We start from the raw sequence: 18,604 nt of genomic DNA, 5'->3' as shown, positions 1-18,604 counted from the left end.
GACATTATTGTCCTTGCTTAAGGTTTTAATGAATCAATTTATGAAATAAATGTATGTTCTTTATTTGCAAGTCGTCAAATATTCCATTTATAAATATTTTGTACATTTGTCACTTTCTAGTGCTGATTCCTGAATGCTTTATATATGAGGATTTCAAAGCACTCCTCAAAGCAGGCAAATACTATAGACAAAGTTAATCACTTGAGCCCAATCTGACCTCTAAAACCCCTATATTGGGTGGTCAGCATATCATCACAATGGTTTGCACTGATGCCTTGTGGTGCTGGGACTTTAGCTTTCAGTCTGACAGTTTTTCAGTGTACAGTTTGTATGTTCTCCAAGTTTGTGTGAGTTTCGTCTCACATTCTACAAACAGGTTAAATCATTTCTACAAAATTGTTGTATGTTATTATAGCTCCCAATTAACCCTAGTGTTTTAGGGCACTATGATACTGAAGTTATATGATATGCTCTACTGGGGTAGGTACTGTTGTGAATGATTAGACTGCCAAAACCACCCTTTTGTGTTTTGGTTTTGGTTTTGGATCTGGATGATTCTTGAAAAAAACATAAAAACGTCTAAAATCACAGAATTTGGGGGTAATTTTGATCGTACAGTATAATTAAGCTCAATAACATTCATTTCACTCATTTCCAGTCTATTCTGAACATCTCACACCTCACAATATTGTTTTTAGCCCAAAAGATTGCACCGAGGTGGCTGTATGACTAAGCTAAGCGACACAAGTGTGCAGCACAAACACCTGGCCCATCTAGTAGTGGCACTGCAGTTGCAGACAGGATGGCACTTAGAAAAACTAGTCCCCAAACAGCACATGATGCAAACAAGAAAAAGAGGTGCACCGAGGTTGCTGTATGATTAAGCTAAGCGACACAAGTGTGCGGCACAAACACCTGGCCCATCTAGGAGTGGAACTGCAGTGTCAGACAGGAATGCAGATATAAAAAAAAGGCCCCAAACAGCACATCATGCAAAGATGTAAAAGAGGTGCAATGAGGTAGCTGTATGACTAAGCTAAGTGACACAAACAATTGGCCCATCTAGGAGTGGCACTGCAGTGTCAGACAGGAGGGCAGATATAAAAAAAGGTCCAAAACAGCAGATCATGCAAAGATGAAAAAGAGGTGCAATGAGGTAGCTGTATAACTAAGCTAAGCGACACAAACAATTGGCCCATCTAGGAGTGGCACTGCAGTGTCAGACAGGATGGCACTTTAAAAAAATAGTACCCAAACAGCACATCATGCAAAGAAGCAAAAGAAGGCAATGAGGTGGCCTCAGTAATCTGCTTTGCAACAGGGTATATATATATATATATATATATATATATATACGGCAGTATCACTGGAATTATACGGCAGGATCACTGAAATTATATGGCAGGATCACTGCAATTATACGTCAGGATCACTGGATTTATAAGCCAGTACCACTGAAATTATACAGCAGGATCACTCGAATCTGGGCTCGGGTAGTGAAGTTCGGGGGGTTCGGTTCTCCGAGATCTGAACCCGCTCATCTCTACTCTCAACTAGTGATAAGACTCATTGTGAATGATGAAACTCATTGCATATGATAAATGGTGCTCCAGCCAATCAGCTCCCAACTGTAATTTTTTCAAACACATGACAGTTAGGAGCTGAACATATGATATTTGGAGCTGATTAACTGGAGCACCATTTATCATACATAAAGAGATTATGATTCACAACAAGTTTCATCACTTGTTGATAAATGAGCCGCAAGTTTTGTTCATTGTATGTTTATCTGAAATATGGTCTGTGCACCATTATGATTGGAATCTAGCAGGGATGGAAGAGTATGAAAATTCTAAAGAGGGTGATTTATCCAGTGTCCAATGAGACAAGCTGGTTCAAATAATTTCTCACAGGCAGGTCACAGAGAGTATCGTCTGGATTATACTCATCACCACCAGTGCCATTGCCATGTGGTGTCCCACAAGATTCTATACTATCCCCCATGCTTTTTGCAGTATACATGCTCCCGCTGGGTGAAATAATCAGGCGCCATGGGCTAGTCTACCACTGCTGTGCAGGTGATACACAACTGTACTTGTCCTTTGCTCTGGCCACTGATAACCCAATAGCAACCCTAAATGGCTGTCTAGCTGAACTCCAAGAGTGGATGAATGCCAGTTGGCTGTGACTGAACCTGGATAAAACAGAGGTCCTTATGATAGGACCACAACATCAAAGGACAAGACTGCAGCATAGCCAACCAACTGGACTTACACTCAGGGATTCAGAATTACAAACCACTGATCATGTGCGGAATCTTGGCATTGTCCTGGATGGTGGCTTGACACTTAAGCATCAGTTATCAGCCACAATCAAATCCTCATTCTATCACCTGAGGAACATAGCCAGAATCAAGCACTTAATTCCCTCAGATGATCTACCAAAAGTCATCCATGCATTTGTATCATCTCGATTAGACTACTGTAATGCCCTCTACCTTGGTCTCCCAGCAAAATAATTGCATCTATTACAGCTGGTGCAAAACACAGCTGCCAGGCTGTTAACCAACCAGCCCCATTCTAGCCACATAACACCCATGCTCTACTCCCTTCACTGGCTGCCTGTAAGATGGCGAATCATCTTCAAGATTGGCTTACTGAGTTTCAAAGTACTACATGACCAGGGCCCAAGATACCTGATGCAGCTCCTGACCCCATACTGCCCCACTCGTTTACTGCGATCTGTAGATGAAGGACTTTTAGCAGTACCTAGAATCTACCGTAATTCATCTGGGGGTCGAGATTTTAGTCATGCGGCTCCGACTCTATGGAACTTACTTCCCTGCACAGTGCGAGAGGCCCCAACTATAGAATCCTTCAAATGTAGACTCAAGACTTTCCTTTTTACTCAAGCATACCCATAATTGTCCCTTTAGTGTCTCCATGCTTCTGTATTTTATGAAAAGCTGTTCTGTACTTCATTATTTTCTGTATTATATTAAGCTATGTATCTGTTAAGCGCCTTGAGTCCTATTGGAGAAAGAGCGCTATATAAATAAACTTATTATTATTATTATTCTTTACCAAGAATAACAGATCAAAGGGAGAGATGTACTAAGCCTTAGAAAGTGATAAAGAGGAGAGAGATAAAGTAAGAGCGAGTCAGTTCCTAACTATCATATTACAGGCTGTGTTTCAAAAATGACAGGAGCTGATTTGGTGGTAGTTCACCACTTTCCACTTTATCACTCTTCAAGGCTTAGTATATCTGCCCTATAGAGAAAGGAATCCAAGAGACTAGGGGTCAGGATTATAACATTTTTGTGAGCGATAATGTACCAACCAATCAGTTTTTACATGTCATTTTAAAGGCTGTGATTGAAAGATGAGCTAGGAGCTGATTAGTTGGAACAGGTACTTTATCTCTCTCCTCTTTATCTCTCTCTAAGCATTGATAAATCTCCCACTTTGACAGACCAGAAACAGAAAGCGGACAGATAATCAAATGTTATCCAGCGTTCAATGAGACAAGCTAGTCGTTAAATGCAGAAACTGCCATGTAATGGGTTAACAAGTAAAGATTAGAATAAAGATGAAGATTTGACTGATGACTGAACTCCCTAGAGGAAAACATGGACGTCATGCATAATATGTACTATACTTGTGACTATAAAGGACAATTTATCCTGGAAAGATCATATCTGTATATACAGTACCATAACTGTAACATGGAACTGTCACATTTCCTCAGATTTCTCTAATGGTGATCATACATCTGGCATCTAACTGGGCAATTCCCAGTTTTGCCAATGCCTGGGTTGGGTCATCAGCAAAATCCAACACGTTGGAAATCCTCAATTCACCAATTCAGACCCAACAATGTTAGGAATCATTGAATTGTGTATTTGTAAAATGTAGGAATTTACTGATCTGCACACAAATCACCAATCATCGGAGTTGGTTGCTCCATGGCAAGATGATCAGGTTGGCATCAGCAGAATGGGGAATGGCAGCTTAGATGTATGGCCCACGTAAAGCTTACCCTGAGCCTTTGAACTTGAAATCCCTGTTTCTCAGTCATCTTCAAGAAATGAGAGAAATTCACATCATCAAGTAGTAGGTAGACTGGAACTCCTCTTGTTGATGCCTCAACAAGTTCTTTGAAGATATCGATATCAGTAAACATATCCATGACAATGGCAATAACCTGCAATAAAAACGTATGATTTAGAAACTTTCAGGTGACAGAGTTTAACTGAGAGCTGCTGATTCACTGTTCCCACCTTCTCCCATTACTGACTATAATACAAGGAGTACAGTAATTCAATTACTTATTTCAATGAGGTTTGTTTGTAACATAAATAAAATGAATCCTGCTCCCTGTGCTTAATATGCTTAATACATGCCTTAATAAAAATTATATTTCAACAGTTTTTCTTTAAACAAACATATTTACTTGTATACGCCTTTTCTACAAAATAGATTCAAATTGGTATAAACCTATTAATTGTGCTATATTTTAATAACAGCATGACACATATAACTCAGAGCTAAATGAGTAACATTTACAAAATGAACAATATTAATTTAAATGTAAATTCAGTTCACAGCTGTCCTTCCAATTTGATTTAGAATTAGCAATACTGTAATTTCATATTTTTCAAACACTTGTATTGTGTTAATACAAACATAGCTGTAACTGTAATGGCTTCATTTTGTCTACTTTGGAAATATTTTTAATTTTTCATATAAAGTGTTAGAACAGTACTAAGCTACTCTACAAAACTGTAATTCAGTAAAGCAATTAAATTAAATTAACTGTTACACATTTGTTACTTTCTCATTATAGCGACAAGTATTTATGCTCAATTTATATAACATGTATTATATTATTTTTTACATAGCAACGCATTTCTTGCACTCTAAAAACTGATCAGTCTTTTTCACAGTGTAGTTTATAATGTCAATTTTATAATGGAAATTCCACACCAGGCCAGGTTAGGTAGAATCCAATGCATGCACCAGTCTGTTTTTGGATTGCACAAGGCAACAGGAGTGTACCACACAAACTTTGGAAGAATATATAACAGTTCAAAATTGAACCCAGATCGCAACACTGCGCCACCCAAATAAGGCTAAGCACACAACTCTACAATTGTTGGGCCATTCTTTCAATTCCCGACCCATTCATGAAATATTTTAAGAGTATGTATACACCTTCAATCATGTTTTATCGGAAGCAAACAGGTCAAATTTAAGATCAGGTTTTATGTGCAGTTTAATTTTCATCAAATTTGATGGTGCAATATCAAATAAAGGGCGGATACATTTCGCCACTTTTTGCTAGCATAACGGTGTTTACTAATGCCATATGTTTGAAAAAATCTGAAAAGACAGCTATCCTGATAAGAACTGTCCTTTATGATAGGACTTCTAGGTTTAGGACCCAGGAGTTCTTCTGCTTGTGCATCAAGAGATGCACGGGCCATGTGAGGTGCTGGGAAGGATCTGATTGGATCTCAATCAGGGGGTAAGTTGGAAAGAAGCCCTTAGGCTTCTATAGGGTAAAGCCACCATTGCCCACCATGCCCATGCTTGGTGTATATGAGAAAAGCTGTCAAACCTCCAAAAACTGAATATTCAGAGTTTTGGTCGTATGTTTAGTTTTGCTGCATTCCACCCAAAAAGTGAAGCATGATCAGCATTTCCGACCATTCTGGCCAACTGTTCTGCCAGCACTCCTCCAGCAGCAGTGCTGCCATTGTGGGCCTTCATAATTAAATCTGTGATGTGTCTTTCCCCATATTATCGTTAAAAATGTACCAACATTAGCACATGAAATAGAGCCACGTGTTTTTAAAGAAACAGGACACTCATAAGCTTTATTATGGCACTGTGGTTCTCCCATACATTTATGAGATTGTTGCTGTGCATGTACAAATAGTGTCATCAGTGTAGCCTGAAATCTGTAGAAGGTGGGCCCAATTGAGTTTGACTTGCAGGAGTGCAAAAATTGCTATTTGGCAATTTCCGCACTTCTACGCATGTGCGCACGCAGTTGCATGCTAGAGAAAGCAGTTGTAGTTTTGCAATTTTTCTCAGAACTACAACTCAAGCTGAATTGGGACCTGTGTATGGTGTCACAATCTTTTTTGCCGCCGATATTTTAGACATGTATCAGGAATCGCAAGTTAGATTGTAAAAGTGTGTGTGCATGGTGTGTAATTGGCACTTGGATCAGTGAATCAGTAAGTGGAATGGAAAGTAAAATCACATTGAAATTATGATTGTACAAGTATGTACCTAGATTAATAAAGCAACATACATATATAGTGGCAGATGCTCAATTACCTTAGTGATATAATTCAGGTGCTCAAAAGGGAGGGGTTCTCTAAGCAGGAAAAAAACACATTTTGTTTCCCCGAGCACCCTGAATAATAGCAGTAACTAGATTTAAATCCCACACAATATCTTAGAATTCAGAGATCTTGGTTATGTATATCTGCGCAAATGTATGTATAAGCCCCCAAGCCGCATTAAGGCCTCTCTGTATATAATGGGGGTCCCGAGCACTATATCTAGGTGCAGGGCATGGCACCCCAAAAATCAACATAAGCCAGAAAGCCCAGGGCAGCATACCAGTGAAATAACTATAATGTTAATAGATTAGTGTTAAGAAGCCTAAGCTATAAAGTGATAAAAAAAGATATAATGAAAATAAGAAAAAGTGTTAAAGAAATTAGTATGTGATAAGTGTTAATAAAGTGTAAGGGTATGCCACACTAAAGCCATCCAGCTCAGCCAATCCAGGGGCACCACATCCCGCACCTCCACAACCCCAGTTTGGGTCTATGATTAACAAGCAAGGAGCAACATGATAATGGTTCCTTGCTACAATATATCTAAGCTAAGAGCTACCTACCTTGGAGCAACCCCATAATGCTCCATATGGCATATCAGGACCTGCATCTCCTCCTAATTCAAAGTCCTTTCTGCCTCTCAAAATAAACTTATATAGTGGCAGATGCTCAATTAGCTTAGTGATATCATTCAGGTGCTCGAAAGGGAGGGGTTTCTCTTAGCAGGAAAAAAACACATTTTGTTTCCCCCAGCACCCTGAATAATAAAGCAACATACCTGCCCGTGATATATATAAATTAGCAAAGTTGCAATAATATTTTGTGAAATAAAGGTTTGGCGTTTCGGCAACACATTCTATGATGCATGTATCTTCAGGTGTGCTGGTGGTATGATGTATGTGCAGTTTTACAAAACCAAGACTTTGTCAAAATGTTTTAGAAATTTAGTCTCATAGGATTTCATTGTTATTTTTAATTATATTATTTTTAATTCTGTATTTTTCACATACAGAGCAAGCCTGTAACTGCAATTCTAGTACTTGTTATAAATATGGTACTGTACTGTATTAAGATCACTGGGTTCAGTATGATATCCTGGCAGATGGGATGCCGGCTGTTAGGATCCCGACAGCGGCATCCCACCAGGTATAATACCGGCAGCGAGTGCAGCAAGTCTCCTTGCAGGCTCGCTGTGCTCGCTACGCTTTGGGCCCAGTGATGAGCTTCATGGCATGGACCCACCACCCGAGTGGGCATACCGGAGATCGGTCAGTATTCTGACCACCGGCATTTTACTGGCTGTTGGGATTCTGGCATCGGGATCCCAACAGCCAGTATATTAACTACATTACAAGATCACTCAGTACAAAATGATATGCCGTTGGTCTTCTTGCTCTTTGTAACCTGTGTTGACTGTGTAAATTGTGTATCAGTTATTAATCTACTTAATCTTTACTAGAATATGAAAAAAAATATATAAATATATATTATGGGGGTTGGCACTGTGAGACCGGCAGTGGGGATACTGGAGGTCAACATACCGACCCCGGGATCCCGACCGCAGAATGTTAATGGCTGAGCAATATATCTATAGACCATTAATGAAGTCATTGGAAAATCTGAGGAGAGAGAATGCTAATGTACATAGGAAATCCTATCAGATAATAGTAAGTATTAATATTTAACTAGTCATTGTTTTCACATGAACATTTTCAATAAGTCATAGATTGCATGGTACAAAGTGCAGAAACTCCAGCACAATCCTTTAATTGCAGTACTGCATACTCTGAGCCATTTGTCATAGTCATTACTGCAAATTTATGCTAATATACTAATGCCGCAGCCAATAGGCTGCCTACTGAGATGCCCACTGGCTGCTGCTCCAACCTGCTGCTGTGCACAAAAGTTGCACCATTGGTCGCACAACATCAGACTTCTGAACAACTCTATGGTTGCTCCAAATTTCCAATGGTATATGACCGCAAGTGTCAGTGGAACTGCTTCTTTCAACGCAGTCCTTGACACTGACATGTATGTTGACACGCCCACTGACACGCCCACTGAGGTCAGTCATTGCCTCCGTCACAACCCAGGAATGCCTGTCGGAGTTGCATGAATCTCCATGCAATTTCCAATCTGCATCAGTAACCTTTGAGATGCATACCCATTGCTTCTTAGATACATGCAAAAAATTGCATCAAGAGCTTGTGTCCAGTGTTCTACATCCGTCTACTTCAGACCCTCTGTTTCCAAACTTTCCGTACTAACTAATGAAAGGAGTTTGTTCTATACATCAAATGTAAAGAACAGCAATTTGGGAAAATAACTGATTTTCTGCAATTTTTGACACAAGATTATAAGCAGCAATTATTCTCTGCACACTGGAGTCCCGGTTACGAAGAGGAATCTGTTCGGATCTCTCTGCAAATGTCCGGCTCCTTCCGTCAGAGGCCGAGCATGTGTGAGCCCACTGTTACATATGCACAGTAGCACCGCCAAAGGGTTCACTGGGACAGGTGACTTTTGGATCAGTTGTCATCAAGCTGGAGCAATGATGACTTGCTCTACACCCACCGTGAAAAGAAAACTTAATAATTGGGGGCAGTCCGTTCCCCAATAATTAGCATAATGAATTAGCCCCTGAATAATGAGAATCTCTTGTAAAATTAATGTTTGGAGAGTTTTAATATTAAAAAAACCTCTATACGAGTATATTGTAAATTGAAGTTCATACACAATCTTGTAATTTTACTACAGATGGGTCCACATTTATCTTGACCTTTAATAGGATTAACTGAGACTGGCCAGTTGGATTTAATCCCCTGCTGTATTGTTCTCTGTATTGTATTGCAGCTGAGAACAATAGATGAAGAGTTTATGCTAATAAGTCATGTTGTGCCTAGGTGCAGAAACTAGTCAAGATAACCGTGGACCCATCTGTATGTCACTTTCTACTTCCTTGTAAATAATAGACTCACTAATGTCTTCCCTCCTTCTCTCCTCCACATGCATCCATTTCCAAGTAAGGAATCAAATGAGAAAGAAACTTTGGTGAATGTATGTAACTCTGTTTGCAGAGACAGTGTACAGATCAATAGGGTCATTTTCATTGAATTATTAGTGGTTCCTTCCTGCATTGCTGGTCCAGAAGGTGTCAACCAAAACAGGTCCTCCATGCCACTGCATTTGGTCTATTGAAATAAGGCATTTTTCCATTCTTCTGACAAGAGCCACTTCATTGTCTAGAAGATTTATAGTTAAAAAATACCCCCAATTGGCTCCCAAAAAGCAGTGTAAGCAGTTGCTGTGTTGAATCTTCTTCAGTATGTTTTGAGCATAGGTCCTGATCTTACTGAAATATGCATATTTGTCTTTTATGTCAGTATAAAATGCTACTCAGATATATATCTACTTATTGTTTTCCAATGCTGCGAATTGCAGCTACAAATCAAGAGGGCAGGCAGGCCAATATGATGCAAGTTTATGAGAACAGTGTGTATTTTAGCCCCGCCCCTCTTCTAGGACCTGCAATATTCCACATTATGCCACGTTGGAGGGGGCGGGGCATCAGCAATCAGCTGCATCTCCCTTTGAGGCACTCTGTTGGCAAGTTTCCTTTACTGCTGTGTTAATTAATAAGCATTGTGAGAACAAGTGGTAGAGATGTTTAGATTAATACGTCATGTATCACAATTTTGATCACACATCTGATCATGCAATTCAATAGAATTCAATAGTAAGTAAATTTATTAGTTTATAATAACATACCTAATTACTCCCACACAAATGCCTTTTTATACACATCAACAATTACAGTGTACGTGTGTATATGTGTGTATATACTGCAAGATTCTAATTAAGGCTAGAGATTTTATTTATTTTTATTTTACTGTAGTAATGCAACATGTCCTGATTTAAAACAATATGTTATGTATGTTTGATGCTATGCTGAAAGTGATTTTGTTTTGTCCACATATTCATTTTAAGGGTATTGCTAAATCCTCAAAGATAACTGTGTACAGACAGGTCTGCTATTAGAAATTGTGGGGCCCGGGACTGACAAATTGGCAGTACACCCCCCCCCCCCAAAAAAAAAAAAAAATAATAATAATAATAATAATAAAATAATAATAATATTAATAATAATTAAAAATATATATATATATATATATATATATATATCACACCATATATATCACCATATTATGCCTAACACATCAATGCCCTGACAAAATATTATGCCCCCACAATAATGCCCTTGTCACCATAATATACAGTACGTGCTTGTTGTCATGTGTTCTGCTCGTTGTCAGTGGATTTCCACCCCCCTTCCTTCCACTGCAGCCACCAACGCTGCAGCCGCAGCAGACTGTTCTGCTGCTTCAAGTAAAAAAAAGATTGAAAAAGTCCCTCTTAAAATGGCCGCCGCCTGAGAGGCTACAGTAATTAAAGATACTTGAGACTCTTCTAGTATCTTTAATAACTGTCTCCTCTGAGGCGGCGGCCATCTTGAGAGGGACATTTTCAATAGAGCCTGTGGTTGGACAGGGACAGACAGCGGTGGCATGAGTGGCCCGGGCCCTCTCCTCTCTGTTAGAGAGGCCGGGCCCCAGACAGCTGTGCCCGGCGATACCAAGTCGCCGATGGGGGAGGGCAAAATGCTCTGTTCCTGGACTTCATTGCCAGTGGCAGTTACATAACAGTCCATTATTGAAATAGGGAAACCAAATCAACTGCCACCCCTAAACACTGTCAAACATCGCTGGGTGTGGCTCCCCTATGTGAATAATGGACTGCTCTGCTACAGCCACTGGCAAGGCAGTCCAGCCTTATGGTTCAGGAGACTTTGTGATGAGTCAGTGGTATTTGCCTTTTATATACATAGATTTCAGATATAAATAATTCAACCAACCTATTTCCAGTTAGGAGAGGATAGTGTCTCAATTATCAGAGGTCAACCTCTTCACTTGAACTAAATATTGCCGAACCTTTTAGAGAACAATAGGAGGAAAGGAGAGATTGATATTTTGACTCTTAAATGCATTAAATGAAAGCCTGATAGTCAGCAACTACTTATCTGCTGTGTAAAGTGTACCAACAGCTTGGCAGCGGCAGGCGGAGCATGTCCGGTTGTAAGACTAACCAGTTAACTTTAGGTATATCCCATTGTCCAGAAAACAAGACACAGAGACTACAGATCCCATAAAATAAAATCTTTGTGATTATACTTGAAATTCTGTAGCGAAGCAAGTATTCAATACAATCCAGCCAACACTGATCATTTAAATATCTGTACTTATCACAATATTTACACCGAGATGTGTTCAGTAATGCTATTTGTTAACATGGTGTACTTGACAAGTTTTTTATTTTGTTTTGCAATTTAGCACCATGCTAGTGTTTAAAGTTGGCTCAGGTTAAAAAATTACAATATATGTCAGTTTTGAATATTTCTGTTTTTAGAGATAATTGGTGTTTACTGAAAAAATGTACAAGAAGAAAAATAAAAACATTTAATATGTATTTTTAACTGGAAAATATTTTCTTCACGGAAAGCATACAGTACAAATATTGTTCTAAATGTGTAAATAACTCAGGTTAATCATAGGACCATGCCGATATTTACTGCTTATGCTATACCTACCTAAAAATAACTTTTTTTAACTTTTCCAAAACAAAAAAATGTAAATGTAACATTTCAATGAATTCTGTTATGTAGAGAAGAGTAAAAACATTTACAGCTTGCACATGCACATATCTGAAAATGAAATAACCTAAGACTGGCCATACACCTACTGTAAATATATATTGTCCAATCTGGCTGGTTGGAATGAAAATCTGGTAATTGATCAGAGCAAATGACAACTGGCTATTTGCTCTGAAATGACGGAAAACTGACAAAAATGGTCGCTCAGACAAAGTGGTTAAATCAAATGGATTTAACCATCTTATCTGACTGACTATTTTTGTCAGTTTTCTTGCATTTGGAGCAAATGTTCAATTGTCATTTGCTCCCATACTGTACATTACCAGATTTTCATTTCAGCTAGCCAGATTGGACAATAACTATTTAGGTATATGGCAAGCTTAACACATGCATAGTATGGCTGCCATATGGCTGAAATGTTCTAACATGTATATTAAATATGCTAGAAAAAAGTATTACCATTGTTATATTAATTTGTATAAAAAAATGACATATTACAGGTGAAACATATAGAAAACAAATACTATACTTTATGTAGGATAAAGCTTCCTATTCCACTAAAGTCTAACTCATTGAACTGAGAAAGAGAAATTGTCTGGTGCCAAGGAACAAATAATATGTAAATTATTACCAAACGCTCCACAGCTGAGCAGGTTTAGCTAGGAAATATAAATGTGATGAAACTGGCAGCCACCATCATTTTTTTAGTAAGAAATTGCAACAAAGACACTAACATCTGTAGAATATTTTTGAGAGTGTGTCAAAATGATTTAAAACACGATAAACTGCATATATAAATATATATATATATATATATATATATTTACTGTATATATATATATATATATATATATATAAATATCTATCTATCACATATTGTTGATATGATTACTCGTAGTTCCTAGTGACATCTTTGTCTGAGATACTATTTATAGTTACTGCTCTAGTAATGCAGTAGAAACTCTGGATGTTATTGCAAAATCCCAGGGGGTGAAGTGTCCCATTCAGCTACTAATGAATGAAGGAGTATTAGCTCAGTCCAGGTGTAGATCCTGTTACTTTACCTGAAATCCGAGCAAAGGGCACATTGTCTAGTTTACCACACTGGCCATATCAGACTTCAATACGTTGACCTACTAGTAGTGGTCTGATCATTTGTAGCCTCATTGGAGCTTGTAAATATTGTCATGAGATGACAGCACACACAGGCAGCTCATTTTACAACCACATTTACCATATAACGATGTCTCCTCAAACATCTAGGGGTAAATATACTAAGAATCTTAGTTTGACCTCAATTCACTGTGGAGCCCCCCTCCAAATCAATAACCAATTCCGGACCTCTCAGGCTAGGCTGGCATTGGAAAATAGGGGAAAAATTGAATGCAATTCCCCCTGTATTCCAAAAACCAACACCGGTATGCAGGGGCCTTTTAAGAGAGTAGGGGGCCCGTGTGCAGATTCCAAGTGTGCCCCCTCTTCTCAACGGTGCCATAGGCTCTGGCATTGTGCATGCACAGTTCTCTGGAAACATGGTATCCGCCATGGTCCAGAGACAAATTTCCTACTGTGCATGTGCAGCGGCCATTTTGGGTGTGATTTTTTGCGGCTTCAGCTCCCATCGCGGCACTCCAGAGAGGTAAGTATAAAACAACATGGGTGCAGTGTGTGCGGTGAGAGCCCCCCTGGAGCCAGGGGCCCATGTGCACCGCACACATTGCCCCCATGATAGAAAGGGCAATGCTGGGATAAATCATCCTGGGAGGATAACATTATAGCATTGAGACACACAGCATGGGATCCCCCTAACGTTAACTCCCAACGTTTACCAGCCCCAAACTTGTCAAGCCAGGACTTGAATCCCTCAGAAAGTTGGGACTCCTCCCCCCAAAAAAATGGAGTTCCACCCCCCCCTTGTGGGATCACCAGTCCTGCCACACTCTAAGCCAATCAGTGATTTTACACTCATGTCTATGGAATGACCATGAGTGTCCTGGTGACATTCACATTGGGACCCTGCAAAGGAAAGTTTGTCTGGATTTTTGTTATGCTCCAAGGATCTTGTGAGTATTAAAAGAGTAAAGGAGGGATTTGTCTGCTTTTTTAAAATAAATTACTAAAACATTTGGTGTGTGTTTGTGTGTTGTCTTTATTTTAATTTATATATTTTTTACAGGTGGACCACAAGCGACAGTAGGCCCTTTATGTCCAGGCTTGCTAGCACTTGTCATTCTACAAGTGCCGCCAAGCCAGGGCAGACTTGTATGCCACCTGTACATAACATTATTATTTAACTATTTAATTACCATTAACCACACACGCACTGCCTAGGGGTGCAGGGAATAGCCCTGGGCGCCTTGAGAGATGGGAGCACATTTTTGGGGGGAGGTCTTGACTTTCTTAGGGATTCCAGACGTAGTTTGAAAATGTTAAGGCTGGTTGACATTATCTCAGGAAGACATTGTGCCATGTGTCTCCCTGCTATAGCGTTACTCCCCTGGAAGATCAGCCCAGTGCTGTTGTTTGGGGTAAATACAGTAAGTTGAACCCCTTGCTTCTTTTCCTCCAATTTTTCGATGCCAGCCCAGGCTGAGAGGTCCAAGACTGATTATTGATTTGTTGGGGACCACAGACATTTTTTTGAAATTAACCTTTTCTAGTAAATACAAAACAGCCTGCACAGATTATACTGATTAGTACAGTGCTTCGGCGAAACATACCTGCCATAGCCAAGTCTATTGTCTTTTTACTATTGTGATGTGATGTATCTGCAGGTTCAATCAGGTTTACAAATCAAATGTTTAGTAAATTTAGAGCTTCTATTGCTGCTTGTTTAAAATAATCGGTTTGACCCAATGGACTATTGCTATCTATTTTTGCAAACCTTTAGTACATTTCCTATGTTCTAAATTGACAGAAAAGATGGAAAATACTCAAATCGATCATTAGTAAATTAACCCCTTAGCCTCAATGTGCTATATGGCGCAAAACACCTGTCCTGACTGAACTGCTCTGAGAGGCTTAGAGGATTGTCTTTTTCTTTCAATTTTACATCTTTTTGATATTGCTGATTCAGCAAAATACTACTCAAAATCAGGGTGTTCAAACACAAAATCAACCACGCCGGGCCCTGGTACTGGCATGAGGACATGGCCTAAAAGGGGACATACTTCCGATGAATAAATTATATTAAAAAACATTAATTGCAGGTCCACAAAGCGTCCTTGCATGCTTCCCAGGGGGGTGCCATTCAAAACCAGGGTGATGGGCAACTGCTTCAGGATGCTGGTCCCACCTCCTCAGCTGGTGCAATATTCCCAGTGATATGTGGGAGAATCTTTGCTGACAATGTGTGGCGCCATCTTCCAGAAGATGTTGCTGGGAAGCTGGTGCCATCCGTGGTGGAGGGACCCACTTCCCAGATGAAGGTAAGCATACTTGGGATGAGGGATGGCCTGACAAGTCCCAGTAGACCTGGGACTTGTCAGGCCCCTACAGCATGCCCGGCCCCAGGTAATTAGTACCTGTTCCCAGGTGCCAGTGCTGACCATGTACTACAGGCCCTGGGCAGTGACTTTAACCGCACAGGAATTTTTAACACATACAGTACAAAGTTGTAGATGAAGCATAACAGAACTTGGCTGACAAAAAGCAGTGGCCAATGTATCCTGGAATTTCATACACTCATTTCTCACACAGATGTACAAATGTCGCACATCAAATTGATTAAGTCAATGCAGCAAAGCAGCGTTGTCGTTTCCAGTTTATTTGTGCATTATAAGAACCACATTTTAAGGGTAAAAGATGCTCAGCACGCTATGACATCCGGAACCTGGCGTGCCATGAGGGCTGTTTGCCAAAACTGAAGCTACAGTGTATGGTCACATATCGGTATATTATATAAATGATCTTACCAAATTTTAACAGATCATTATTGGGTATTACTGTTGCTTTGGGTCAACAAACAGTCATTTGACTGCTATAGCTTGCTATGGGCGGGATGTACTAATGTACATCGCCGCCCTGTGCCACGATGCTGATCGCATATGTACTAACATATGCGATCAGCATTGCGGAGGACAGCTCTTCCGATAAGAGCTGACCTCCGCGATGCGCAGCGGCAGCCTGACTTCCGGGATTCGGCCCGGGAGTCAGTCTGCGCATGCGCGGGGTGACGGGGGCGGCTGCAGGGCATGCTGGGAGGGATCCGATCGGATCCCTAACACAGCGCCGCGGAGAGAAGCCCATAGGCTTCTATGGACTATCGCCAGCTAAAGCTGGCGTACTCCGCCGCGGCGCTGACCTGCCGGCCGGGGGATGGTACATCAGGAAAATGCAGTAAACAGGGAGTTTACCGCATTTTCCTCTTAGTACATCCGGCTCTATATGTCAGAGTGTGTGGACAGATCTAAATATAATTTAATACAGGTTGAGTATCCCATATCCAAATATTCCGAAATACGGAATATTCCGAAATACGGACTTTTTTGAGTGAGAGTGAGATAGTGAAAACTTTGTTTTTTGATGGCTCAATGGCCTTCATTCTGAGTTGTTCGCTCGCTTGCTGCTTTTAGCAGCATTGCACATGCTAAGCCACCGCCCTCTGGGAGTGTATCTTAGCGTAGCAGAATTGCAAACGAAAGATTTGCAGAATTGCGAATAGAAATATCTTAGCAGTTTCTGAGTAGCTCCAGAATTACTCCGTCATTGCGATCAGTTCAGTCAGTTTTGTTCCTGGTTTGACGTCACAAACACACCCAGCGTTCGCCTAGAGTAGACACTCCCCCGTTTCTTCAGACACGCCCGCGTTTTTCCCAGAAACGCCAGCGTTTTTTCGCACATGCCCAGAAAACGGCAAGTTTCCGCCCAGAAACACCCACTTCCTGTCAATCACAGTACGATCACCAGAACGATGAAAAATCCTTGTTATGCCGTGAGTAAAATACCTAACTTTTGTGTAAAATAACTAAGCGCATGCGCTCTGCGAACCTTGTAAGTAAGCGGCTAATCGCAATATAGCGAAAATCGGCAACGAGCGAACAACTCGGAATGACCCCCAATGTACACAAACTATGTTTAATACACAAAGTTATTAAAAATATTGTATTAAATGACCTTCAGGCTGTGTGTATAAGGTGTATATGGAACATAAATGAATTGTGTGAATGTAGACACACTTTGTTTAATGCACAAAGTTATAAAAAATATTGGCTACAATTACCTTCAGGCTGTGTGTATAAGGTGTATATGTAACATAAATGCATTCTGTGCTTAGACTTCTGTCCCATCGCCATGATATCTCATTATGGTATGCAATTATTCCAAACTACGGAAAAATCCCATATCCAAAATACCTCTGGTCCCAAGCATTTTGGATAAGGGATACTCAACCTGTAACTATCTCTGCTGAATACTAAACAAAAACATTTCCTAAAGACGGTGATTTAGTTCATTGACATGATTAGGCCTCTCAGCCATAGGAAATGCCTTTTGCATTACCTAGACAGCATGCATTTCAACTTTATGAGTACACGTGAAAGTAGCTAGCCAAACTTCTATTTACGTGTAGCATTGCTTTACTATATTTGTTTTGGATACTGCACAGGAAATAAAACCAGATCCCTGCAAGCTCCACCCACCACTTTATTTCCTGTTGCTTTTTAAAAATAAAACTGGTTGATTTTACTAAGATAAAAATACCATATGGGACTGTATCCAAGAGGCATGTTTATTATTAATCTACTCCTAATAATAAAGATTCATTCTTGTCTACATTCACAGCAGTGAGGATCTTTATTTAGCTCAATGTATAATTTCTGAGTCACATAATTGACTTCCTGATTCGGACCCCTGCTGCACTACTGCACATACTGTACATCGACGCCTGTTGGCACATGTAGCCTGTAGGTTACAAAGGTTAATGCTATCTGAACATGACATTAGCTGGCAGGACCAAGCTCCAAATACATTTACAATCGGTTTGGTCCTTGTTCTAGTTATATAAGAACTTGAAGGGGCTTCAGCTTTCATTTCCAAAGACCGAAAGTAAAGAATAAAGAGTGATATAGTTGTTATCACCAACCTTTGAGATTCTATTCTTGTTCACTATAGAGCAAGATTCAGTTCTTCTGTAGCAACAGTTTTATTGACTCTAGAGACATCTGCTTTTGTCTTCATTCTACCCTAATCCCTAATTAAACCTTTCAGTTTTACTGCTCATTGCAAAGACAAGATAAGTATACACAAATGAAGGTGAAAATCTTTTTATTGGCTTGCTTTCATCCTCACCCATTTAATAAGTTCTTAAGATGAGTAATTGAAGCATTATTGAGACATAGCTGTGACTTAACCCCAGTTATACTACTGTCAAAAATGTAACCTGGTAAAACTGAGATATAAAATAAGGTAAATAGAGTAAGTTGACCGCAGGTATCTGTTTCGTCGCTGGCTATCTAATTAGCCCCGATGTCGGCGTCCTCGTCCCCCCATACCAACACTTATCGGGTATTATGCTTCATGTACCTCAAGTATGCGAAGCA

The 18,604-nt window shown here is 39.9% G+C and overlaps 1 protein-coding gene across 1 annotated transcript in view; it reads right to left on the bottom strand.

The window, feature by feature from the left end:
• The window catches only part of FAM83B (family with sequence similarity 83 member B), a 107,259-nt gene that overhangs the window by 9,660 nt on the left and 78,995 nt on the right, over window positions 1–18,604 (bottom strand). The window contains exon 3 of the mRNA XM_063919653.1: window positions 4,042–4,206. Coding sequence (XP_063775723.1) covers window positions 4,042–4,206 — 165 coding nt within the window. The remainder of the gene's footprint in view (window positions 1–4,041; window positions 4,207–18,604) is intronic.

This window comes from Pseudophryne corroboree, chromosome 4, assembly GCF_028390025.1.
Source record: "Pseudophryne corroboree isolate aPseCor3 chromosome 4, aPseCor3.hap2, whole genome shotgun sequence".
Taxonomy (NCBI): Eukaryota; Metazoa; Chordata; class Amphibia; order Anura; family Myobatrachidae; genus Pseudophryne; species Pseudophryne corroboree.
The sequence above is the reverse complement of the archived record's forward strand: the minus strand, read 5'-3'. Positions and strand labels throughout refer to the sequence as shown.